Source organism: Nyctereutes procyonoides, unplaced genomic scaffold (assembly GCF_905146905.1).
Source record: "Nyctereutes procyonoides isolate TBG_1078 unplaced genomic scaffold, NYPRO_anot_genome, whole genome shotgun sequence".
Lineage (NCBI taxonomy): Eukaryota > Metazoa > Chordata > Mammalia > Carnivora > Canidae > Nyctereutes > Nyctereutes procyonoides.
The window spans coordinates 50560664-50585476 of NW_026575043.1; the positions used below are offsets into that span (position 1 = coordinate 50560664).

At 43.6% G+C, this 24813-nt stretch overlaps 1 protein-coding gene across 1 annotated transcript in view; it reads right to left on the bottom strand.

Annotated features, from left to right (window-relative positions):
* The window catches only part of FBXW8 (F-box and WD repeat domain containing 8), a 121088-nt gene extending 96314 nt beyond the window's left edge, over nt 1-24774 (bottom strand). The window contains exons 1-2 of the mRNA XM_055322967.1: nt 24469-24774; nt 8256-8360 (exon numbers count right to left, since the gene is read on the bottom strand). Coding sequence (XP_055178942.1) covers nt 8256-8360; nt 24469-24750 — 387 coding nt within the window. The 5' untranslated portion in view covers nt 24751-24774. The remainder of the gene's footprint in view (nt 1-8255; nt 8361-24468) is intronic.
* Nucleotides 24775-24813: the final 39 nt, after the last annotated feature.

Sequence of the window (24813 nt, forward strand, 5' to 3'; positions counted from 1 at the left end):
ATTACAAACTAGAAGACCCCAATTAAATGAAACATTCTGGAGGAGTTTTCATGAGATCTACTGTACCATACAGTTCTCAGCCACTTTAAAACAGAGGAACTTTTCAAGAAGCCTTTCAAGAAGTCGCAAATATATCAGATCTTGAAAACACTGGAAGTGGAAAATAGATTTTTCTATCAGTTGCAAAGAAAATGCTAAGTCACCTTACACATCACGATCTGAAGTTTGTATAACAGGGTTATGGGATGAAAAATGGAGGACAAAAAGTTGATGTCTCAGTGCCTCATTCCCACTGCTACCTCCTAGATCACAGGTTTATTCTGTGGAAAGTAATATTCAGGATAAAGTTTAAACCCTGGATAACAAACAATAATCTCTTTGAGGGATTTATAAAAGCTAGAGGTGAGAATTACTTCCAAAAAGGGATCAGGACTGTACCTACAATTAGGTATTAAACACAGAAATGTGCCAACAATTTCTTTGGCAAACTGTAAAGGGAGGGTGTCTTTTATCTACCCTTCTTTTAAAGGAGCACAAAAATGACAGGCTCTAAGAATGTCTTTTAATCCTGGGGGGAAAAAAAACAAGTAAGACCTATACAAACTTACACAATTTTAAAGATTCTCACCAAAAGGAAAGCTAACAGTTTTGATTTCTTACATTTTATTAAATCTAGCAAGTTTACAAGCCTGAATTTTCCAAAGGCCTAATGGTCTTTCTTCAATACACAAGGACTAGAATGGCCCTGCCCAGTAAAAGCCCCACTGAGTGAGCCTCAGCTGCGAGAATTTGCTAATAAAAGTGTCTCCAGCATTTTGCTTTATAGCACCACTGTGAATTGCAGCATTAAAAAAAAAGAAGAAGAAAAAAAAAACAGCCCTTGGCTCAAAAACTAGCTTTATTAACTCTGCCTGGATTAGGGTTACCAGTGAGGCCCACAACAGGGGGAAACACATCATTGTTCTAGTCACATGTTCACAAATCAAGTCTATTTGGAAAGAACATACCATGTACAGACAGTTCCACATACACCGATTATCTCAATTTCCTTATTGCCTCTCTCCCCATTCACTCTTGAACCCACTCACTTTTGCCCCCCCCCCCCCCACTGTGCCATGGATTCTGGTCAACATTACCAGTGACCTCCAAGTTGCTAACCCCAACGGTCATTTCTCAGTCCTTTTTGACAAACAGTGACACTCAGCACCTCTGATCCCTTTCTCCTCCTTGAAAAGGTTATCCCTTGGTTCCAGGGGACTAGGTTTTTGGGTTTCTTCCCACATCACAGGGAATGCATCTTCTCTAACTCATCTTGGCCTCTAACCACTGTGATGTGATGGGGCCCAATCCCTAAAACCCCTCCATATATACTCCCTTCCCTAATGACCTTGTCCAGTTGCCTGGCTTTAAATACCAATGATGGGGGATCCCTGGGTGGCGCAGCGGTTTGGCGCCTGCCTTTGGCCCAGGGCGCGATCCTGGAGACCCGGGATCGAATCCCACGTGGGGCTCCCGGTGCATGGAGCCTGCTTGTGTCTCTGCCTCTCTCTCTGTGACTATCATAAATAAATAAATAAAAAATTTTAAAAAATAAAATAAAATAAATAAATACCAATGATGTGGGGCATCTGTGTAACTCAGCTAGTTAAGTGTCCAGTTCTCTGCTCTTGATTTCAGCTCAGGTCATGAGGTTAAGCCCTATGTCAAGCTCTGCATGCTCAGAGAGGAGTCTACTTGAAATTCTCTCTCCCTCTATTCCTCCATCTCCCTTATCTCAGAAATAAATCTTTAAAAATACATACATACTGATGATATGCTCCCAGCTCCCAAATTCATCTCTAGCCTCACATCCCACTACGGATCTTCCCCCAAAACTTTCTCATCTCACCTTCTCTCCCTTGTCAGTAACAACTATCCCGTCTACCCAGTCGTTCAGGCCCAATACTCCCGAATCACTGCTCCATGTGGACCAACATAGGTATTATGTCTTTCTCTGCCTACACCCAGTCCCTCAGCAGTCCCGACTCCACCCACCTCTAGGTCAATGCACTCCAAGCCACCATCTCCTCTCATCTGGGTTAGTTCAGTAGCTTTCTCCTGGTCTCCCAGCTGCATCCTTGTCCCCCTCTGGTCCAGTCCCCACATGACAGCCAAAATGATCCCTCTCAAAAGGTAAGTCAGACCTTGTCACTTCTCTGCTCAAAACACTTGAATGGTTTCCCACCTCTTTCAGAAGGAAAGTTCAAGATTTTTTAATGGACTTAAGTGCCTTTTCACATTTTAACTATTTCTTTTTCTTTTTGTCCTCATCTGCTCATTATACCCTTGCCAGTATTGGCTTCCTACTGATGCTCTAACAAATTACCGGAAACTTAGTGGCTAAAAACAATACACATTTATTCTCTAATGGTTCCAGAGACCAAAAATCTAAAATCAAAGTAGAGGTGGCAGGGCTGCACTCCTTCTAGAGGCTTTGGGGGAAAAATCTGTTTCTTCCTCTTTTCCAGCTTCTAGAGGCCACCTTATATTCCTCGGCTTTGTGGCCCCTTCCTCCATGTTCAAAGTCAGCAATACAGCACCTTATCTTTGACCTCCAGTACCTCCCTCTCGTAAAGAGCTCTGTAATGACACTGAGCCCACCTGGATCATGCAAGAGACCCATCACATCTCAAGTTCCTGAACTTCCTCGTATCTGCAAATGTCCATTACCACAAGAGGTAACATAGTCACAGGTTCTGAGGATTAGGACATCTGGGGGAAGGAGTATTATTCTGCCTATTATATCCGAGGCACTCTGACTTTGCTGCTGTTTCTTAAGCAGAGCAGGTGCGCTCCACCTCTAGGCCTTTGCCAAAAACCTGCACAGGTTCTTTCTTTCCTCCTTCAGGTCTTTGCCTCAAGGTTACCCTTTCTGTGAAGTCTTCCCTGGCCACTTCACCTCTGGGGGTTTATGTTTTCTCCATAGCACTTTCTACCATCTGGAGCATACTCTACTTAACTAGGTGCTTCCTGCATAGAAAGTAAGCTCTGAGAGGTGAGTTGTATGTTCTGTTCTCTGCTGTACTGCCTAGAGTAGTGTATGACACATAGTAGGCCCTGAAAGTAACTGAAGGAAATGAAAAAGTCCAACTTTTAAAAATTCAACACTTAAAAAGAGCTGCATTGCTTTTATTTTCACTGGTTGGCTTCTTCCATGTACTGCCCTCAAGAGGCTCAGACTTTCTTATTAAATTCTAGCTCTTGATTTCTGGTTTGTTTTGCTTTCTTCTTGTAAACTTTTTAATTATAAACAACTTCAAACACACAAACACTGAAGTGAGCAGTGTGAAGAACCTCACGTCCCCAGGACTCTGTTCAAATAATTACCAATGCTCCACCATTTTTCTTTCACCTAGCTGCCCATCTTTCCTCCCAGCATGGTTGCTTTCCTGACACCCCATGGTTTTTAAAAAAGATGTATTTATTTATTTGAGAGAGAGAGAAAGGGAGAGAGCACATGTGTGCATGAGCAGTAGGGGCAGAGGGAGAGAGAGAGAGAATCTCAAGCAGACTCCCCACCAAGTGCAGAGCCCAGTGCAGGGCTCTGTTTCATAATCCTGAGATCACGACCTGAGCCGAAACCAAGAGTTGGATGCTTAATTGACTGTTCCCCCAGGCACGACCGCCCCCACCTGTGACCGCCTGTTAAAGGGGGCAGCATTACAACATGGCAAATTAAAAGGAAATCCCTAAGGGCACCTGGGTCCCAGGCAGGCACATGTCTCCCTTGGAGGCAGTCAGGTGGCAAAGGCAAAAGTGAAGAACTAAAGGAACACTGTGAGCAGTTACAGATTTTCAGAGTTATGTCTGCTATGAAAAAATCAATCCAGCAGTACTTGGCTGGGGATTCCCAACTTTAAAGACTGTGAGAATCTTCAGCTATAGAAAACCTCAGATTTTAGTTGCTCCTATTTGGATATCTGGGAAGTTCATAAGATCATATTTTCCTTAAAATCTGAAATATCAGGGGTGCCTGGCTGGTTCAGCGGGTAGAGTGTGCAATTTGATCTCAGGGTTGTGAGTTCGTACTCCACATTGGATCTACAGCCTACTTAACAACTTGAAATATTGGGGCGCCTGGGTGGCTCAGTCAGTTAAGCCTCTGACTCTTGATATCAGCTCAGGTATTGAGCTCAGGGTTGTGAAACAAAACAAAACAAAACAAAACAAAAACAAAAAATCTTAAAATACTGGAATATAATTTAGTGGGGTTTAGTTCCAGATTTATTTATATTGGTAACACCTATTTCTTGCTTGCCAATTTTACTATACATCATAAGTTCTTAACCTTCATCTCTACCCACTTTTTCTTTATTGCTTCCCTTCTGCACAATTTCCTACTTTTTACTTGAAAAATGTGACATTGTTGGGACATCTGGATGGCTCAGTGAGTTAAGTATCTGCCTTGGGCTCAGGTCATGACCCCATGTCTGGCTCCCTGCTCAGTGGGGAGCCTGCTTCTCCCTCTCCCTCTGTCATTCCCCTTGCTTGTGCTCTCGCTCTCAAATAAAATCCTTTAAGAATATATTTTTTTTAAAAAGTGACATTGTTACCTATGCAGCTAGATTTCTAAAATTATACTTTGGGAAATACACAATAAATAAAATACAATTTAAAAACTTTTTAAAAGACAAAATTGGGCAGCCCCGGTGGCGCAGCAGTTTGGCGCCGCCTGCAGCCTGGGGTGTAATCCTGGAGACCCAGGATCGAGTCCCACATCGGGCTCCCTGCGTGAAGCCTGCTTCTCCCTCTGTCTGTGTCTCTGCCCGTCTCTCTCTGTGTCTATGAATAAATAAATAAAATCTTAAAAAAAAAAGACAAAATTATAGAGATAAGAACAGATTGGTGGTTGCAAGGGGCCAGGGATGGGGAGAGGGCAGAGGTGGCTGGGCCATAAGAGATAGTACAAAAGATTCTTTGATATATATTGTGTACCTTTACTGTGTGGTCACACAAATACATACCTGTAATAAAACTAGGCAGAACTAAATATACTCACAAATAAGTGTATGTAAAACTGATGAAATCTGAGTAAGCTCTGTGGACTGTACTAATGTCAGTGTCCTGGCTTTGATTTTACTTCTGTAGGTATGCAAGATATTGCCAATGAAGGAAACTAAGGGAAAAGAACACAGGACCTCTTCATAATATCTTTTGCAACCACTCGTGAATTTATAATATTTTAGAAGTTTTAAAAACGAGTGTTAGTAAATCCTAAAACAATTACTTGTCAGAATTATGTCTATTTCATATAACAGATTTAGTCTTCTCATAAAAAATTTGTAATTTTGAACTGAACAATTTAATTGTTATCTATTTGAAAACATGATCTTTTAGAGTGTCAGGAATCCTGTGGGTGCACAAATACACGAAACCATAAAATTATAAGTAGCAAAATGATAAAGCTGTTCAATGAATCGTCCAATGCATAACTTTGCTTACTAAAAGCCACACTGTTTTCAAGACCTCTCAACCTGAAACACTCCCATAGGGACACTAAATCCCTTAAGAGACAACTACTGATAGCAAGGAGCTAGAGAGGTCAGCATCAGAAATACACAAGGATCACAAACTAATGTAGTAAGACTTTAGTTCTGAAAGCTTAAAGCCTACAAAGCAGAAAAATAGGGGACGCAGAAGGGAGACACAAAGTCAGAGCAAAATCACTTCTCCAGCATAGTTTGTGGCATAATTAAATCTCAAAAAGTTCCTCCCAATCCGGGTTCCTTACTGTTAGTCAGTTACCAATTTGGCATAAAGATCTAAGCAAACAGGTTTTCTCCAAGGACACACATATAGTTCATGGTGCCAACTCCAGTATAACTGGCCCAATTTCACTAAAATCCCAAGGCGGCTTGATTAAAAGAGAAAAAGAGAGAGAGACAGAGCAAGCCCCCTCTAAAATCAAATCATAAAGCAGCAGGATATTCCACTCAACAGAAGGACTTTTTCCTGGTTTCAAAAATAAAAACACAAGAAACAAATGAGAATGCTACTCTATTACTTTGCGGCTGTATTTTAATTCTTGAAAAAACAAAGCCAATTCTAAAAATTACCAGCCATCCATTGTCACCTTCATGCAAAGGCACTATTAAAAATAAATAAATCCTGGCTTCACAGACCAGAGCCACTTGGGGGTTCTGTTTAAGAATATTTTCTATGCTTATACGTGTGCTCTAAAAATTAGGTTGAAATGAAAAACAATAAACAAATCCAACTGGCCAAAAAGAGGAGAATTCTGGTGGACAATTGGACCACTGTGTTGCAAATTAAACTGTTCACACCTGCAGAATAATCTCACCAGCATAACCAATCTATCCTGAAACGTAGCCCCCTTGTACCAAAAGGGGGATCTCTTCTTCCACTAGATCCTATCTTTCACTGATAAACTCTTTGGATGAGAAAACCAGCAGCAGATGTGAAAGCCACATGGCCCTCTACAAAGCAGGAGAGCAAAAAGCAATGTTAAAAGAAATGTTCCTTAAACAGCAGCTCCCTATCAAGAATGAAGATTTTATCATCTAATGCTGACTTTGTGGAAAGCAGCTAGCTATCAGACCCTGTTCCAAGACTTCAGCTAACAGCATCAGGCTGAAATCCAGGAGTTGGACTCATTTAGCTACACCCTTGTTTTCGACTCTTGGGAACAGGGCCAAAGTGTAAAGTTAGAATAGAACAAATCCAATTCCAAGGGAAAGAAGAAGACAATATAGGTACTCTTGCTTAATGCAATTGATAAGCTCTGAGCATGGTTTACATTTCAGTACATTTTTACTTAGTAAATTTTAGCCCTGGAATAATTTCTTCCATCATTTCCTAAAGATTCCAGACTCTGCATCAAAAAATATTTGCCAACACCCCCATACTTAAAATTGTGGCAATCAAGAACACTGAAAGATTTTTCAAATTCATATATAGGTCGAAAGTTTTGATTAAGCAAAACTGCTTCATATGGTGTAAAACCAGAAACGTTTTAAATTGTCCTATATTGTGTGTGACTTCATTGAATTGCCAGAGGTAGCAAGCTCTAAAGTCTAAATTTAGCTACAGTATGCACTTCTCAAACTGCCTTTATGTTTTTAACTTCACTTCTTGGGGGTGGTTTGGATTTTTTTTTATTAAGTTTATTTTTTAAGTAATCTCTACACTCAACATGGGGCTCCAACTCACAACCCCGAGATCAAGAATTACATGCTCCTGTGACTAGCCAGGCAGGCATCCCTGGATTTTTAGTATATAGTTCTGGTACCACTCCATTTGCCTGATCCCTTTAAGGATGTAGACAGCTGTGTAAAACGTAATCTAGAATCCAGGTGCAAAATGGCAGCCAGTAGACAAATTATTTCTTTAGGAGTTATAGACAACAAACACTCTAGTGTCTTCTGGGGAATACAGTTGTTCATGAGAGTCAAATGGTTAGCAATCATATATTCAACTTAGGAGAAATTGTACACTTCACCAATTATACTCTTCACCAAAAAGAAGTGAATAAAAGACCTAATTTAATGGCATAAACTCTTGCCTCTGCAAGTGTGGTTCAAGCCACACGGAAATTACCTGGTTAGAAATGCAGAATATCAGGCCCTACCCAGACCTCTGAGTCCGAATTTGCATTTTATCAAGATTTCCTGTGACTCGTGTACACAATAAAGTGTGGCCTGGATGGTATGTGCCACCATGCTGCCCCATGGGCATATGCCCTAGCACAAGCAGGAGACGGGGGACACAGATCTGCAATTCCCTCCGGGGGTGTCTGTTCTCACATGACTCGCACCTCACATTCTAGTGTTTTAAAGGATCATTTGGCCTACACGCCTAACACATGACTTCACTGTTTTGTCCCCAGGCTGACCCCTCAACTCCCCACCTAACAACTGGCTTGATTTAACCAACGGCTGGCATCCTTGCATTAATGGTGAGGATATTAACAGCTCAGGCTAGCTCTATAAAGGCCAAGCACAGAGTTGTCAGTCCACAGGTCAACCATAACTCAGACTGCAGGGAGAACAGAGCTCTTGAACAGATGGCCACAAAAAGATAAACACCAAGTGGTAATGTGGAACAAAATCCTTCCAGTTCAGGGAAAGGTGCTATCCACTTCATTCGTTCTTTAAAGTTTGCAATTCTGATAAGTCAATCTCTGTCACCCAAGAGCTGCCCATCCTCGCATTACAAGTGGAAGTAAATCTTGAACCATCAGCCCAATGACCGCTTACCTGTGCACACCTTCCAAGTTCTTTCCTGTCCAGATACTGAAATATGTTGATTGCCAGCTCATAAGGTAGCTGGATATCAAAGAAGGGCACGTCATCCATTTCATTCTGAGGAGAAAAAGAAAAGGGAAAGAAGCTTACAATTCGGAAGTATGAAAACACTCCTTTAATGGGCAAGAGATATTCTTGGTGGGAGTGAGGGAAGTGCTATTGTCCCAGGGGGAGCCTCGCATTCTCACTACTATTCCATGGAGCACTCACAGAACAGATTCCAAACCTGAGAACCCTTCTGGATTCTCACTGCCACAAGCCCACCCTTCTCACATTCCCTGCCTTCGGCCCAAGGGCATGATCCTGGAGTCCCGGGATCGAGTCCCACATCGGGCATCCTGCATGAAGCCTGCTTCTCCCTCTGCCTATGTCTCTGCCTCTCTCTCTCACTCTGTGTGTGTGTCTCATGAGTAAATAAATAAATAAAATCTAGGAAAAAAAAAAAAAGGAGAAGCAAGAGTGCCAGCTCACAATCTGGGGTATGCCATAGGAATCAGCGCAAAGGTCGTGGAAAGGCCTCTGAGCAAAGTTAAGTGGGGCAGCCAACAAAGTGAGCCTTGAAATCAGAGGGGCCGCCAGTCCCCCAAGGACAACTCCTATTATACCCAACTTGGAGGGCAGTGAGCACCCACAGTCTGAGAAATGCTGACCTAGGTCACTAAAGTGTTTTCATCAGGGAAAGAAGAGGACTATGAACGTGAGCAAGAAGTAAACAAACGAAATGCTGCTCTTGAATGAGGTGAGCACCACCTCCCCTTGGCCACTGGAGAAACATACGGTTTCCTAATGCACTCAGGGGCCTACGCTGGTTAACCTGAGTGAGCCAGTGCAAACAAAGCAGTTCTTCTTCGATGTCATTTATTAATGTGGAGAAATTAGAGCTTGCCTGCCTTTGGATAAGCAATTAGGGATGAGGTAACAGGCTTTTTGAGAGATAAGGCTGTCATGACGATCCTGGTTGCACAAAGAAATAGGAATGTGAAACAGAAAGAAAGCCAAGTGTGTCTATGTGCCCCTCTGGCTGTTCCAAAATCCACCTGCTAAAGCTCACTTTTGTATGCATTTCTGCAAAGCTAGGGACAGCAGGCTGTTTGTCTCAATGGAACTTACTTAATAAAATTTATTTCTAATAAGTTTTTGCTGACATTAGTGACTTACAGGTTGCAAGGAGATTATTAATTCACCACTCAAATATGACAGTCCTATACCTCAAGGCTGCAGTCTGAAAACTGAAAATAGTCCAGCATTTCCAAGGGAGTGGGAGCACTGATTTAGCCCCAACCAAGATCCAGGGTAAAGATTTTTCTGGAATCACGTTTCATTCATCTAGGAGTCTCAGAGCTAAAAGATAATGCAAGGCATAAGAAGGAAATGTATTCAACTTTGCAAAAACAGCACAAGGCTAAGTATGAGAGCCAAAAAGGATCTCTGGAGGGAAAAAGAGCAAGAGTTGACAGTTCTCTGTGGGCAAAGACAGTACAGAATGTTAAATCGGCAGAGAAATGTTGGCCATACGGGGGGGGGGGGGGGGCAGGGGAAAAAATCAGAAGAAAATCTGCAAGTGTAATCTAAGACAAAGGAGTCCCTGCCTAAAAAAATAATGGAAAGTCATTAGTCTAATGTCAGGCTAGGTCCCCTCTTACAACTAATCGGCTTCACTCACAGGGGGAAAAGAGGCAGCACTTTCTCACTTGGCCCAGATATAACCTGAGACTCCGTAACACAACCACACAACCGGGATGGCGGGGGTAGGGGAGGGGTTGCGGGGGGGGGGGGTCACACACCACCAGCTGAGGAAAGCCATACACAGGATCAGACCATCATTTGTGACCTTGAACTTCCTTCTGCTTTCTCTTTTGCATTATTTGATTATGACGAGGTGAAGAAGCTTACTTTACCTGCTTGGTAGAGAAAGAAGAGAAAAATGTTCCTTATCCTCATACAAGCAGAATGAAGGCAAAGAAAAGCATGCCCTCGTACAAAATGAACTCATATTTAGCTTTTCACTGTTAGAGACACCAGGCATGCTTTCTCCAATCACTCCCTGCTTCAGGACTATCAACTGGTATGGGCACCTGGATGGCTCAGTAGTTGAACCCAGGTGGTAATCCTGGGGTCCTTATGGAGCCCCACATCGGGCTCCCCATGGGGAGCCTGCTTCTCCCTCTGCCTAGGTCTCTGCCTCTCTTTCTGTAACTCTAATGAATAAATAAATGAATAAATTTTAAAAATCTTTTTTAAAAAAGGACTATTAACTGGTTTCTGGACGTGACACTACTGCAACAAAGCAGGAGAATCACCTTTATTTTTATTATTCTGGTTCAGAAAAGTCACACTTGTGATGGCAGGAGCCTTCCTTCTTTTCCCCAATTCAGATGGCTAATACTCTCTTCTCATTCTGGAAAACAGTGCCTCTACTCTTGCAGAACCACAACCCTGTCGCCATCCTCTTTAATTCCAACCACCAGACCTCTGGGATGGAGGTTCAGAACAAAGATTCAAACTGATAATCCTGGTTCTGCCACCTGACTAGCCATGTGACCAGGCTAAATACATCTGAGTCTCTGATTCCTCATCTGTTAAAGAGAGAACATACCTACCTACTCACAGGGTAGTTACAAGAATAAAATGAACTAATACATGGAAAGTGCATGGGGCAAGTACCACGGCAAAGCATGTAACTAAATACTGTTATATTCTTTCCTAGAATGACACTTCATCTCCCTTTTTCCCCCTTCCAACAGAAATTTGATTAGGTCCACATTCCATGTGACTCTTCTACCAGGTTGTTTACAGAGAAAGTTTTGTCTCCCCCTGTCACACCCTAAGCAGAGGATAGTTGGCGACAGTGGATGAAAAGTTACTCATGGGAGTGTCCACACAATAGGTCTTTTTCCAGAGAACTTTTCAAAGAGAATCAGCAATTTTAAGAGGTTATACTGCAATAATAACTAAAGAAGGATTTACTCTAATGCACAGTGAAGGTAAAGGATGCAGCCTCCAGGGTGCAAATGACCAGTCAGGGGTGTTATAGCCCCCCATACCAACAAAGGATCTGAAATGCCGTGCTGTTCTCACTGTCCACATAACAGTGTGAGTGTTGAGAATTTGTAAGTTCTGGGGAACAACAACGGTTTCAAAGCACTGAATTATAATTATGTGAACACCAACATTATAAAGCCAAACTTTTAAAAAATAATTATGCCCCTAGAATGACAACTAAACTCCAAAATGACTGTCAATCCCTAACAGACCAAGTTCCAGACTCATGTAAATGATCCTCCCTGTTGCTACCACTGGTTGGGGAATGGCAAGGTAAAAAAGAAACCAATGTGATAAAGGAAGGTCCACCTCTTAAGACCTATGTAGACCCACAAGGTCAGGAAGCCAAAGGCTCAAGTTTCATGCTGCACACTTGGAATCTCTTTGGCAAGACATTTTATCACTGGTTCTTATAGTGGATGACCGGTGGGTCATCAGATTCTCCCTCTGGGTCCATGACACTCATTGCCCAAAACACTCAGAATGCTGCCTATTCTTGATTCACTGGCTCAGCTTGACGCTGAGCCCCTTCCTAGGCACTACTCTTGGTCAAATAAGGTGCCTCGGGGATCCCTCGGTGGCTCAGCGGTTTAGCGCCTGCCTTTGTCCCAGGGCGTGATCCTGGAGTCCCGGGATCGAGTCCCGTGTCGGGCTCCCGGCATGGAGGAGCCTGCTTCTCCCTCCTCCTGTGTCTCTGCCTCTCTCTCTCTCTCTCTCTCTCTCTCTCTCTCTCTCTCATAAATAATAAATAAATAAATAAATAAATAAATAAATCTTTAAAAAAAAATAAGCTGCCTCGTCCAAGGTTACATGACATTCTGGAGGGCAGCCTGCATCCAGTGACTAGTACAAAGGCTTGTCACTCTTGTCTCAAGTCAAGACTTCTTGGGAAGGCCAACCTGCTAAACCGCCTGCAGGCAAATCTCCTCCCAGAATCTATTTTACAAAAACCTTAACCTGATCTCCCAAAGCAAGAGAAATGATACATGACAGTCCCGTATTTAACACGTTCCCAAAGGTTCTGATGCACAACTCTGGAGACATAGTTTAGCTAACATATTTCTCTTTCCTCCACTCAAGGAGGTAGAGTGATATTAGAGTGACATTATTATACCAAAAGAGAACTAGAGTAGATTCAAAGTTGAATAAGCAATTTATAAACTTCACGGTTATTAGTAACCTATCACTTGAGAAACACCTTATAAAAGATTGAGAGTTATGAGCATGTTTGACCCTGTGGTTGAAAATGTAGTCCTTTTATAGATACCCAGGGTTTGACAAGGATATGGAGACACATCCTGGACAGAGGTGCTAGCCCAATAACCACACACATGCTAAAAGCAGCAACAAGGGTTGAGCACTACCATTTGGCCCTTCCCACAGCTCATAGAGGTAAACAATACTACCTGCTACAAGTGTGCAGAGAAATACCTTATAATCTAAAGAGTGCTATCAGACTTCCACCTAGGCTATTCTGAAGCACACAGCCATCTGAAAAGTTACAGGCCACATGAACCAATTCTGTAGTTATATGGACTTACAAACACAGAAATGGACAAGTTGACATTTTATAAACAAAGATATTCCAAGAGTGAAGGAAAGAGATTAAAAACACTGGAAATATTAACATAGGGAAACCTAGTCACACTATGAATATATCAGTAGGACCATAATGTTTAGAGAGAACCATGTTCCATTAATTTTATAACCTAAGCAATGTAATACTGGCTAATAGTACTATAGAAAACCAATACATTAAAGTATTAACACGGCTTCAAATTTGGGGAAAAACACCATTTTGATAAAATGCAACCAACCTGGCTTTCAAGTCTTTAATGGCTCAAATATTGATTCCTTATCACTATGGCGACTCTTCTCCTGTATTACACATCAAGACCATCTATGAAGTTAAAAATGTCCCAAATTGAATATAAATAATAGTTAAAGGGAATATAAGGGAAGGGAGAAGAAATGTGTGGGAAATATCAGAAAGGGAGACTGAACATAAAGACTCCTAACTCTGGGAAACAAACTAGGGGTGGTGGAAGGGGAGGAGGGCGGGGGGTGGGGGTGAATGGGTGACTGGCACTGAGGGAGGCACTTGACGGGATGAGCACTGGGTGTTATTCTGTATGTTGGTAAATTGAACACCAATAAAAAATAAATTTATTTAAAAAAATGTCCCAAATTGCCTGTTACCCCAAATTTCCAGGGGTGAGGCTCAAGCATCTCTTCCTCAGGGATCCTCATGCACACTAGAAATTGAGTATCACAACCCTAAATCATAGGTGGATTAAAAAAAAAATACAAAAACCCCACACAAACCCCACAAAGGGGTCATGTTACTTAGTTAATTCAAAGTCAGTGAATACTAGATTTTCCCAAAGTCTGCTGGACTTACTCCAAAAATGCTAAAAGAAATTGCAAATAGATCCATCCCCAGGGAGGCTGATTTGTACTCCTATGTGCTAATGTAAGACTAATTCTGTAAATGGATTGGTTTTGTGCCTTACTGTTAGAAATTTAATCTGTCTTCTCTTGTTTAGTAGAAGAAGGAATAATTACTATGAGCCAAATCAGTGAAAAGTGAAGAAACGGATTCAAGGTTTGTTCCCAATGTACATCTCCAGGGCAAACGGAACATGAAAGCTCTCTCGAGGTGGTGTTTAAAGAAACTGAGAAAAGTATCTGAAGGATACAATAGGTGTGCAATAGTATTTCTGCTAAATCTGTGGCTGAAAGGAGACTGTTTTCTAAAGGAATTTATCTTGATTCTCTACATACTGCAAAAGCGGAGTAGAGCAGACCTACACAATCTCAAACGGAAAGAATTCCAGTTTCACCTGGGTCTTGAGAAAAAGAAAAAAAACTGGTTGATGGGGGCAGGAGAGGAGAGGATATCTGAAACACTCAGGATAAATAGGTATTTATTCACAATCCCACATTGGCCTCAAAATATATATTATTCTTAAAAAATGACAGAACACCACCAAAATTCAAGTCATAGCCTCTGAACATGGCATTACAAGATTTTTCTTCTTCTGAATTCCCTAAGTATTCTTACAGTAAGTAATCATGATGATATTTTCAGACATAGAAAAGTAAAACATTCTTGAAATAAAGTGTTTTATGTTCAAAACACTGTCTGAAATCAGAGCCATCCCAGGTGCTGGGGGGAGAAGATGTGCTGTTGGCAAATGTATAAGATGTCTACACTCAAAGAACTAAAATCTTTTCTAGAGATAAATCATCATCATATAAAACAGCACAAAAATGAGAGACAACAAAATGCAACATACACAGTCCCCTCAGGCTCAGGCATTCCAAAGTTCCTAAGTAAGTCAGCTATTTAGAACTTAGAAATCATTTCTACACAGAAGCAATGCTACGAAGAGTGGTTATGCTCCAAAAGTTCACAAAAAGCCAAGTTAGCTCTTCACATTTAACCTAATCCCTGTGCCTTGTGATGAGATAGAGCAAAAAGTATTTAGTAAGTTTCTGTTGTTTGCATGCATGGATGGGAGAACTATAGCACTACACAATCCAACCAGGACAGTGCCTTGTACACAGCAGACACACAATAAATGCTCATAGGATTTTTTTGGTCTTTTTCTAAACAGGCTTTCCAACTTCGAGAATCATTCTCACTAACCACCTACTGGTAGGACTGCACTGGGCACTTTGGCAAGGAATGGACGCAGCAAACGCCAATCTAAAGGACTGGAGATGAGTACTGGGTGTGGCAGTGAAAGAAGCTGGTATGAAGTAGAAGAGGCTGGCCCTCTGCCTTCAAGTCCCTTTTAGTTTAAACTGAGATCAGAGCTTAAGGACCCAGAAAGGAGGTAAGTCAGGTGAGGGGGTACTCTGAGTCAAAAACTTGGACCAGTATGGGTATGGATTTATTTGTGGAAAGAGTAGTTTCACATCAAGGGTCCTAAATACTCCAAGCACATTCTTACCATCAGGATCAGCTACATAATTTGTGGAATCCCCTGTAGAACAAGGGGTGGTAGGGGCTTGTTTAAAAAGAATTAAGAGGGCAGCCTGGGTGGCTCAGCGGTTTAGCGCCACCTTCAGCCCAGGGCCTGATCCTGAAGATCCTGGATGGAGTCCCATGTCAGGCTCCCTGCATGGAGCCTGCTTTTCCCTCCGCCTATGTCTCTGCCTCTGTGTGTGTGTGTGTGTGTGTGTGTGTCATGAATGGATAAAATCTTTTTTAAAATAATTAAAATTAAAATTAAATAAAAAGGATTAAGAATTTTGTTTTTTAAAGATTTTATTTATTTATTCATGAGAGACACAGAGAGAGGCAGAGACATAGGCAGACAGAGAAGCAGTTCCATGCAGGGAGCCCAATGTGGGACTTGATCCCATGACTCTGGGATCACACCCTGAGCCAAAGGCAGACGCTCAACCACTGAACCACCCAGGTGCCCAGGATTAAGAATTTTATTTTATTTATTTTTTTAATAATTTTTATTTATTTATGATAGTCACAGAGAGAGAGAGAGCGAGAGAGAGGGGCAGAGACACAGACACAGGCAGAGGGAGAAGCAGGCTCCATGCACCGGGAGCCCGACGTGGGATTCGATCCTGGGTCTCCAGGATCGCGCCCTGGGCCAAAGGCAGGCGCTAAACCGCTGCGCCACCCAGGGATCCCGAGGATTAAGAATTTTAAATCACATAGGTCACACAGGCCCTGGGCAGCACAGAACCAGCACGTTTGCTATTCTCTGCCTATAATCCCCTCCCACAAATCTCTGCATGTTTGCTCCCTCATCTCCTTCCTTCCATGAAGGCCTTCTTGAACAGCACTGTTTAAAATTATAGCCTCTCCCCCCGACACATATACACTCTACCCCTTCTACCTGCTGTATCTTTCTCCAGACCATTATCTGACAATTTGGTTCATTGTCTACTTCTCTCCAGAACTAAGTTCTGTAAGGGCATAGAAGTTTCCTGTCTTGTTCACTGCTGTATCCTCAGTGACCAGAACAGTGCCTGGTACTTAGAAGCCATTTAATAAATACTTGTGGAATGAATGAATGAATGAATGAAGCCCAAGCTGCTTTAATCAGCAGAACCTTCCAAAGACGAGATGGTGACCTAAGTTACAGGTTATTCTGGTATACACAAAGAGTATTTCAAAAGATGCCTAAGTAGAGACTTGCTGATTTATAACAAGAAAAAATGAACTGCATTGATAAATTAAGAACTCTTCCACTGAGGTAAAGAAGAAGGAAGAGAACCCTGAGCTGGAGGGATGGGGGTCAGGGGAAGGGCAATTAACAGAATAGAGAGAATTCAAGTTGAGCATCAAAGAGAAGGCAGAGGACGGCAAAGAGGGAGGGAAGTGTGCCCAGCTAAGCCAGTTCATGAGTTCACATTTTATGCTGTTTGCTGGAGTTCATATTAGCAAGTTTCCTCACTCGTTTCTAACTTAAAAACAGAAGAAAAACACGCCATCAAATTGAACTTGTTGACAGCACAGATGTAGGTTCTGACAAATACAGACATAATGGACAATACATATTAGTCAGCACTAATAAAACTTTATCAGGCCTGAAAACCCAAATCCTACCTTGAAGAATGTTTGAATGTTCCCAGGGGTTCTAACAACCAAGGAGCTGCTTTGTAACACTGCTGTTGGGAGCAGTAATTCTGCCAGTAATTCTACATCAACAACTCTAGATGGGGCCCCTACTGCAGGGAGTGCTACAGGAAAGAGTACAAGGAAAAGACAGGACACCCTGCCCTCCAGGGACTCCCTAGCTAAGGAGTAGGACAGTGATAAGTCAGCAAAGAGCAAGTGAGGATGGTGAATGCTCTGCAGTACTAATAAGAAAAGGGCCAGCTTTAATTCACTGTCTGCTTACTGTATGCCAGGTTTTATTTCATGGTCTCTTCACAAGACAGGCATTAGCATCATCCTCACTTGATAAGGAAGGCAGGATAAGTTAACTCCCCCAAGGTCAAACTAGTAGTTTGAGTATAAGCTAGTATACTCAAGCTAGTATAGCAGGGTATACCCAAGATAGTATACCCAAGTATACTAGTATACCCAAGCTAGTATAGCAGGGTCTCAATTTGAATTTGGGTCTGTTGGACTTCAGAGCCTAGACTTCTAACCAGGGCTAATGTGTTTTATCTTTTCAAGATTTTATTTATTCATGAGAGACACACAGAGAGAGGCAGAGACATAAGCAGATGGAGAAGCAGGCTCCACATGGGGAGCCCAATGGGGGATCCGGGGTCACCACCTGAACCAAAGGCGGATTTTTCAAACACTGAGCTACCCAGGTGCCTCAGCTAATGTGTTTCCATTAATGTCAGCCTTTTAGTTAAAAGAAGCAGGACTCTAGGCTTCTGAGGTCAGGGACTATGTCCATTCAGTTTACTATGGATTCCCCAGCAACCAGCTGATCAATAAACATGGTTGATGATTAGAAAACACATTAATTCCCATAGTTAGGGCTGCTTCAAATACCCACCTAAGGCGGACATCTGTTGTTTCCGTCCTTTCCTGCCCAACACCTATTCCCTCTTCATTTAAGAAACCACCCTACTAAAAAAAAAAAAAAAAAAAAAAAAAAAAAAAAACCACCCTACTCCCACTCTTGGTCACCTTGGTTTAATGAGGCTGACCCCTCCCCCCTTAACATCTGGAGTGGGAGTGGATACAAGCCTGGCCAACCCGAGTTAGTGATTGGCCCGAGATGAACACATGACCCAGGCTGGACCAATGGGAATTTAAGTTCATATTTCTACTGCAGATAACAGATGCTCTCTTTCTCCTGGTTGGAAGTGGATAGAAGATAAGACTGGAGTTGCTGGTAGCCCTTTTATCCCCAAAAAGGAAGAGCCTGCCTGTGAATAAAGACAACAAAAGGAAAGCAGGACCAGGCCACAGAGATTTCTAGTTGCATGATCTAAGCACCCACACCTGGAAGCCCCGGTGGCTCAGCGGTTTAGCGCCGCCTTCAGTCCAGAACGTGATCCTGAAGACCCCGGATCGAGTCCCACGTCAGGCTCCTTGCATGGCGCCTGCTTCTCCCTCTGCCTGTGTCTCTGCCTCTCTCTCTCTCTGTCTCTCATGAATAAATAAAATTAAAAAAAAAAAAAAAGGAATCTTCAGGAGCACGAGTCAATAGATTCGTTCCGGTTTCTTAAGCCAGTTTGAGTTTGCTGCTGATCGCTCGCACTCAGAGTTTTGACACATCACCTAAATAAAATGGAACCAAGCAACTGGACATCACATATACCAAGCAAAGAAAGAAGCATCCTTGCAATTATGCTCAAGTGTCCCCACCACCTCTGAGAAGTTCTAATTTATGGAGAGGGGTAAACGTAGGAAGTGCCTACTGCCTCTAAAAATCTGTCCAAGGGCATAGCATTTCTTTCACTAGTTAAAACCATATATATTAAAAAGACCGTTGGGTATCCCCATTCAACACCTAAAAACAAATGGCTTCTCAGTACTATTACTTAAAGCTTCCTAAGACGAGACCCAAGAGGAGTCACTTCTAAGTTTTCATCTCAGCTGTGCTTGTCCTTGGAAGGTCCAGCCTGCACCCAGCCGGATGACACTCCAAGGCAGTACTGTTCACCTACTCCTTGAATGGCAAGTTAACTTTTGATTGCCAACTTACTAGTTGTTTCTCACTCTGGCAAGGATACTGAAGACTCTACAGTGAAGGAGGCTGCAAATACAACACAATAGGCCACACTGGCCCAAGAGAACACACCAGAGACTGGGGGGAAATCACCCAAGACAAGGGGATGTTAAGAGATTTGTATTTCTCCTTCATGTCAAGTGGATCAGACTGTCAGTTTCTGTGGAGTCTCTAGTGGAATTAAATCTTCCTTCTCAGGAGTCAGCCATAGATCAAATAAGGATTCTTGGAAAAATAAATGCAAAGATCACAAACTTGTGACCCTAGGCAGACCTGGCCCACGGAAGGTTTCATTTAACCCAGTGTTAACACTTAAAAACACTTTTTTTTTTTTTTGGTCTTAGTTACCAGCAATTAAAAATGGGAAGAATTTGAGTGATAGATGGTATTAATGGCCACTACTTTGTTCATTCCTTCCTGTATCCAGGCACCGGGTAACTCCCCTAACTCTAGACTTGGCCATCTGGCTTGCTCTGCCGGATGTGACCATAACCAACACAACCTGGGCAGATTTCAGAAGCACTTGGGCATTAGAGCTTGCCCTCCTGCTGCTCTTGTAACTCTGAGAAAGTCCATCCAGGGCTCATTTATTGGATGATGAGACAGACCACCACACACACACACACACACACACACACACACACACACACTCACTCACTCACTAACTCACTCAATCACACACAGAAGCAGAGTTGCCTAGCTAATTCAGGAGCTAACCGTAGACATCTGGGCAAACCCACCCATGCCCAGCCCAAACTCCAAACCTGCAAAATGATGAACTAAAGTGGTGTTTGTTTTTAAAATATTTTATTTATATATTTGAGAGACAGAGAGCAAGCACGAACACATGAGCTGGAGGAGGAGCAGAGGGAGAGGAGAAGCAGACTCCCCACTGAGCAGGGAGCTGACCCCGGGGATCATGACCTGAGCCAAAGGCAGACGCTTAACTGAGCCACCCAGGCACCCCTAAATTGGGAGTGTTTTAAGCCAAAGTCTTGGGTGTTTTCTGTGTGGCACAAACTGATGGGAGTCCACATAAAAATAAACATTCCTGGGCAGCCCTGGTGGCGCAGCGGTTTAGCGCCGCCTGCAGCCCGGGGTGTGATCCTGGGGACCCTGGATCGAGTCCCACATCAGGCTCTCTGTATGATGCCTGCTTCTCCCTCTGCCTGTGTCTCTGCCTCTCTCTGTCTCTATGAATAAATAAATAAAATCTTTAAAAAAAAATAAATAAACATTCCTGATTACAAAACAAAAATCTGAAGACTCTGCCAGACTGGGTCCACATTCCTGCAAGGCAACAACTAGCTGACATGGGCAGTGGCTCCCACCTTTAGCCCAGCTACAGCTTGGATTCCCCCAATTTATCACCTTCTCATCTTGCCCATGCTGAGGTGGAATTCAGTTCCCATATGTCATCTCAGTTAGATGTTGTTATATTTATGGCAAGAAGAAAGTGAAATACTGTATCATGTAGGAAAGCCATTATAACCACCTTGGAGAATTGTTTGTTGGTATTTACTAAAGCTGAACATCTGCAGACCTATATGACCCAGCAATTTCACAATTAGCTATATACCCAAGAAAAATGAGTACACAGGTTCCAAAAGACATAAAAAGCATTCACTGCACTACTCCCAATGGTCTCAAATCAGCTGTTAAACTAGTTATCAAGAATGTCCATCAACAGAATAAAACGTGACATATTCATAAGGATGAATTTCACACATAATGCTATGTGCTAGAACCCAGACACAGCAAGCACATGCTGAATGATTCTACTTATAGTTCAAAAACAGAAAATGAAAATAAGGTGTTAGAAGTCAGGTGAGAACACATGGGGGTTCTGACAAGCTAATAATGCTGTTCTGAAAACTGGATGCTATTTACATGGATTTGTACACTTGTGAAAATTCACCACATTTGGACATTTATGATCAAACAGGGCTTGATTTATTTTTTTAATAAATTAATTTTTATTGGTGTTCAATTTACCAACATACAGAATAACACCCAGTGCTCATCCCGTCAAGTGTCCCCCTCAGTGCCCGTCACCCATTCACCCCCACCCCCCGCCCTCCTCCCCCTCCACCACCCCTAGTTCATTTCCCAGAGTTAGAAGTCTTTATGTTCTGTCTCCCTTTCTGATATTTCCCACACATTTCTTCTCCCTTCCCTTATATTCCCTTTCCCTATTATTCATATTAACAGGGCTTGATTTAAAGAAACTTTTAGAAGTATAAAAACAAGACAAAGAGGGCTAGTTTTCAAAAAAAAAGAAAGGTTAAGTATTTTTTTAAGGATATCATGAAGGCAATGTCTACACTCTCTGTCATATTTAATATTTAACATGATAAAAAAGAATAGCAGGTATCATGGGGAGCCCAGTTGGCTCAGTCAGTAGAGCACGCAACTCAATCTCCGGGTTGTGAGTTCAAGCCCCAAATTGGGTGAAGAGTACTTTAAAAAAAATTTTTTAAAGGATAACCATGAGGGGATCCTTGGGTGGCTCAGTGGTTTAGCGCCTGCCTTTGGCCCAGGGTGTGATCCTGGAGTCCTGGGATCGAGTCCCACGTTGGGCTCCCGGCGTGGAGCCTGCTTCTCCCTCTGCCTGTGTCTCTGCCTCTCTCTCTCTCCTCTGTGTCTCTCATAAATAAATAAAATCTTAAAAAAAAATAAAAAATAAAATAAAGGATAAACATGAGTTGAAGCATTACAGATGTATGGCTGGAATCTGGAAAGATATACAACAAAACATGTGATGAACTGGGAAAAAGGACAGAATGAGCCACTCCTGGGCTACCTCACTCATTTGCAGGATCTGCCTGACCTCCGGGCTCTGGGGCTTACAATCTGGGACATGGGGATCCAAGTCTTTTCTCTAAAGGTTACCATCTTTTCTCACATTTAGGATACTAGGTTGGTTGACTGCCCCTAAAAATCAATTACTTTTCTTACTGCTCATCTGTCAAATGGGCCTAATAGCCACTGGAGAGAGTTGTTGGGAGAAAAGAAGAAGATAAGGTCTTTAAACCCTTAAGGCGGTACACCAAGGAGATGGAGAGAAATTTTATTTATAGCCATGTTGATGATGGTGAAGTACTTAAAAAAAAAAAAAGTGTCCTTAAGGTTGATGCTGTTAGGATGCAGAGCCCAGCAGTACCTACTGTGGTAGGCATGGGCATGCAGGGGAGGTTTTCTCTAATTCCAATGTGCCCCTTGGATCCTACAGTAGGCAGGTCCTTTCCTTTTCTAGAATACTTCATTTAGGGCTCTGCTACTTTTAGTCTCAATGCCTATCCCTCAGGAGTATTAGGGCCAGAAAGCCTCGAAGAATCAAGGCAGTAATCCAAAGGAAGCTGTACAGCAAAGAACAAGGTCTCAAATTTGCTGGACATCCCAACCAGCACATTTCTAGGAGCTTCCTCGAGATTTTGATTAAGCAGATCCAGAGACACACCAGAACCTTTTATTAAGGCCTAAGGGGATTTTTACACCAAGTCAAGTTTGTCAAATTACTACCTGGTGAAATTTACAGTCTAGCAGACCTGGATCCAAATTCAACCCCTCCCCCCCCCCCGGAACTTTTCAGCTAGGCATCCCTGGGATGGTTACAGAAAACCTTTCTGAATATCCTTATTCATAAAAGGGGATTTACAATATGGATTCCCCAGGATTGCTGTGAAGCCTGAAGACACTGCCACATTCAGCAGGTTGGATTTTAGCTGTGAGGCCCCAAGTGTGCCTTTGTCCTAACAATCCACTTTCTTGTTTCTCTCTACTGCCATGAGCTGCTCTTGCCTTAGCCTACAAATCTGCTTCCATGGGAGTAATTTCTGCATAGATCTGGACTGGCCTGACCAACTTATCCGTGCTAAACCATCTTCCCAAGGCAATGAAAGATTTTTTACATCTGCCAGATGTAAATAAAGTCTTTAAAAAAACAAAACCAAACTGCCTCAGCGATGACCCACGTTTTACAGAAGCAGACAAGAAGCCACCATGAATTTTCATACATATAAAAATTATCACATTAAATGAGTTTATAATACACACAACACAAAAAGGTTCTAGCCCTAGAGAGATAGGGGAGCACAGGACCAGAACTTGGTGGAAACTCCTATCACTGTTAATATCACTCGAGGAAAACTACACGTTAAGTAAGTCATTACTTCTAGAAACAACTTGCCAATTACAGAATTACTCTGAACTGGGAAGCCGTAGAAGCCTTTTCTATAAGCCTAATTTAAATTGACCCAGGGGCTCCTCGGTGGCTCAGCCATTAAGGCAGCTGACTCTGGACTTCTGACTTTGGCTCAGATCATGATCTCAGGGTCATGAGCTCTAGCTCAGCACCTGCATCCAAGCTTAGCAGGGAGTGTCCTTAAAGATGCACTCTCCCTCTGCTCCCTCCATCTCTAAAATACATTGAACCATTAAAACCTGCTGTACTGGGAAGCCTGGGTGGCTCAGTGGTTGAGCATCTGCCTTTGGCTCAGGTCGTGGTCCCGGGGTCCTGGGATCGAGTCCTGCATCGGGCTTCCCACAAGGAGCCTGCTTCTCCCTCCGCCTGTGTCTCTGCCTGTGTTTCATGAATGACTAGTCTTTAAAAAACAAAACCAAACCTGCTGTATCGTCTGAACCCTTAACCATGGACGTGTTTTGATGATCCTGACTGTGCCAACTTTGCTAAGGGGGCGGGTTTTGGGGGGAGGGTGCGCCTCCAAATTCTCAAGAACCTCCATGCTAAGGATAGTGCCCAAAGAACTTCGCCTTCCCTGCTTTGTTTCTGAATGCATGTGCAGTTGCGGGGGGGGGGGGGGACTGAGTGGTACAAACTTTATGCAAATGAAGTTAAAATCGCTTTCTAGGGGGATCCCTGGGTGGCGCAGCGGTTTGGCGCCTGCCTTTGGCCCAGGGCGCGATCCTGGAGACCCGGGATCGAGTCCCACGTCGGGCTCCCGGTGCATGGAGCCTGCTTCTCCCTCCGCCTGTGTCTCTGCCTCTCTCTCTCTCTCTGTGACTATCATAAATAAATAAAAAATTTCAAAAAAAATCGCTTTCTATCCTGGTCCGGAGGCCTCCTCCCTAAAGGCAACCCTTGTTAAAAGAGCCCAAGAGCGGGATTTCTCAAACGGATACGGGCACGTGGGGTTGGATAACGGTTTCTGAGCGCTGTCCCCGCGCTGTCGGACGTTCGGGAGCATCCTCAACTTGTGCCCGCCAGGCTCCAGCAGCAGCTCCCCGAACCCAGCTGTGGCATCCTAAGAACGTCTACGGACGCTGCCCAGGACGCGGGAACAAGGTCACCCCGGGCTGGGGCCCGCCACTTGCAGGGATGCTCCGTGCCTGGCCGGAGACACAGGGCGGCACACGGTTACTTTCCGACTCGCGGGGCAGGGATCCGAGCCGGGCGGGGGCGGGGGCGGGGGCGGCAGCCACTCACTCACCAGGTCGCGGATGAGCTGGTCCACCAGTTGCTCCTCGCGGGCCGGCGGGGAGCGGGAGCGGCTCGCCGCGTCCTGCCTCTCGGCCCGGGTCGCCCGCGGCGCGGGGGGCCGCCCCGCCCCCTCCAGGAGGCCCTGGGCCAGCGCCAGGTACCCCGACGGCTGCTCGCCACGCCCCGCGGCCACCTCGGGCCGCCGCGGCCGCCGCCGCTTCCGGAGCGCCTGGGCCTGCGCCAGCTCCTCCTGCCAGCGCCGGCGGAACTCGTCCAGGCTGTGGTCGTCCATCGCCGCCGCTCCGGGCCCGGCTGCCACGGGACAGTCCCTCCGCGGGAAGTGTCCGCCGCGGCC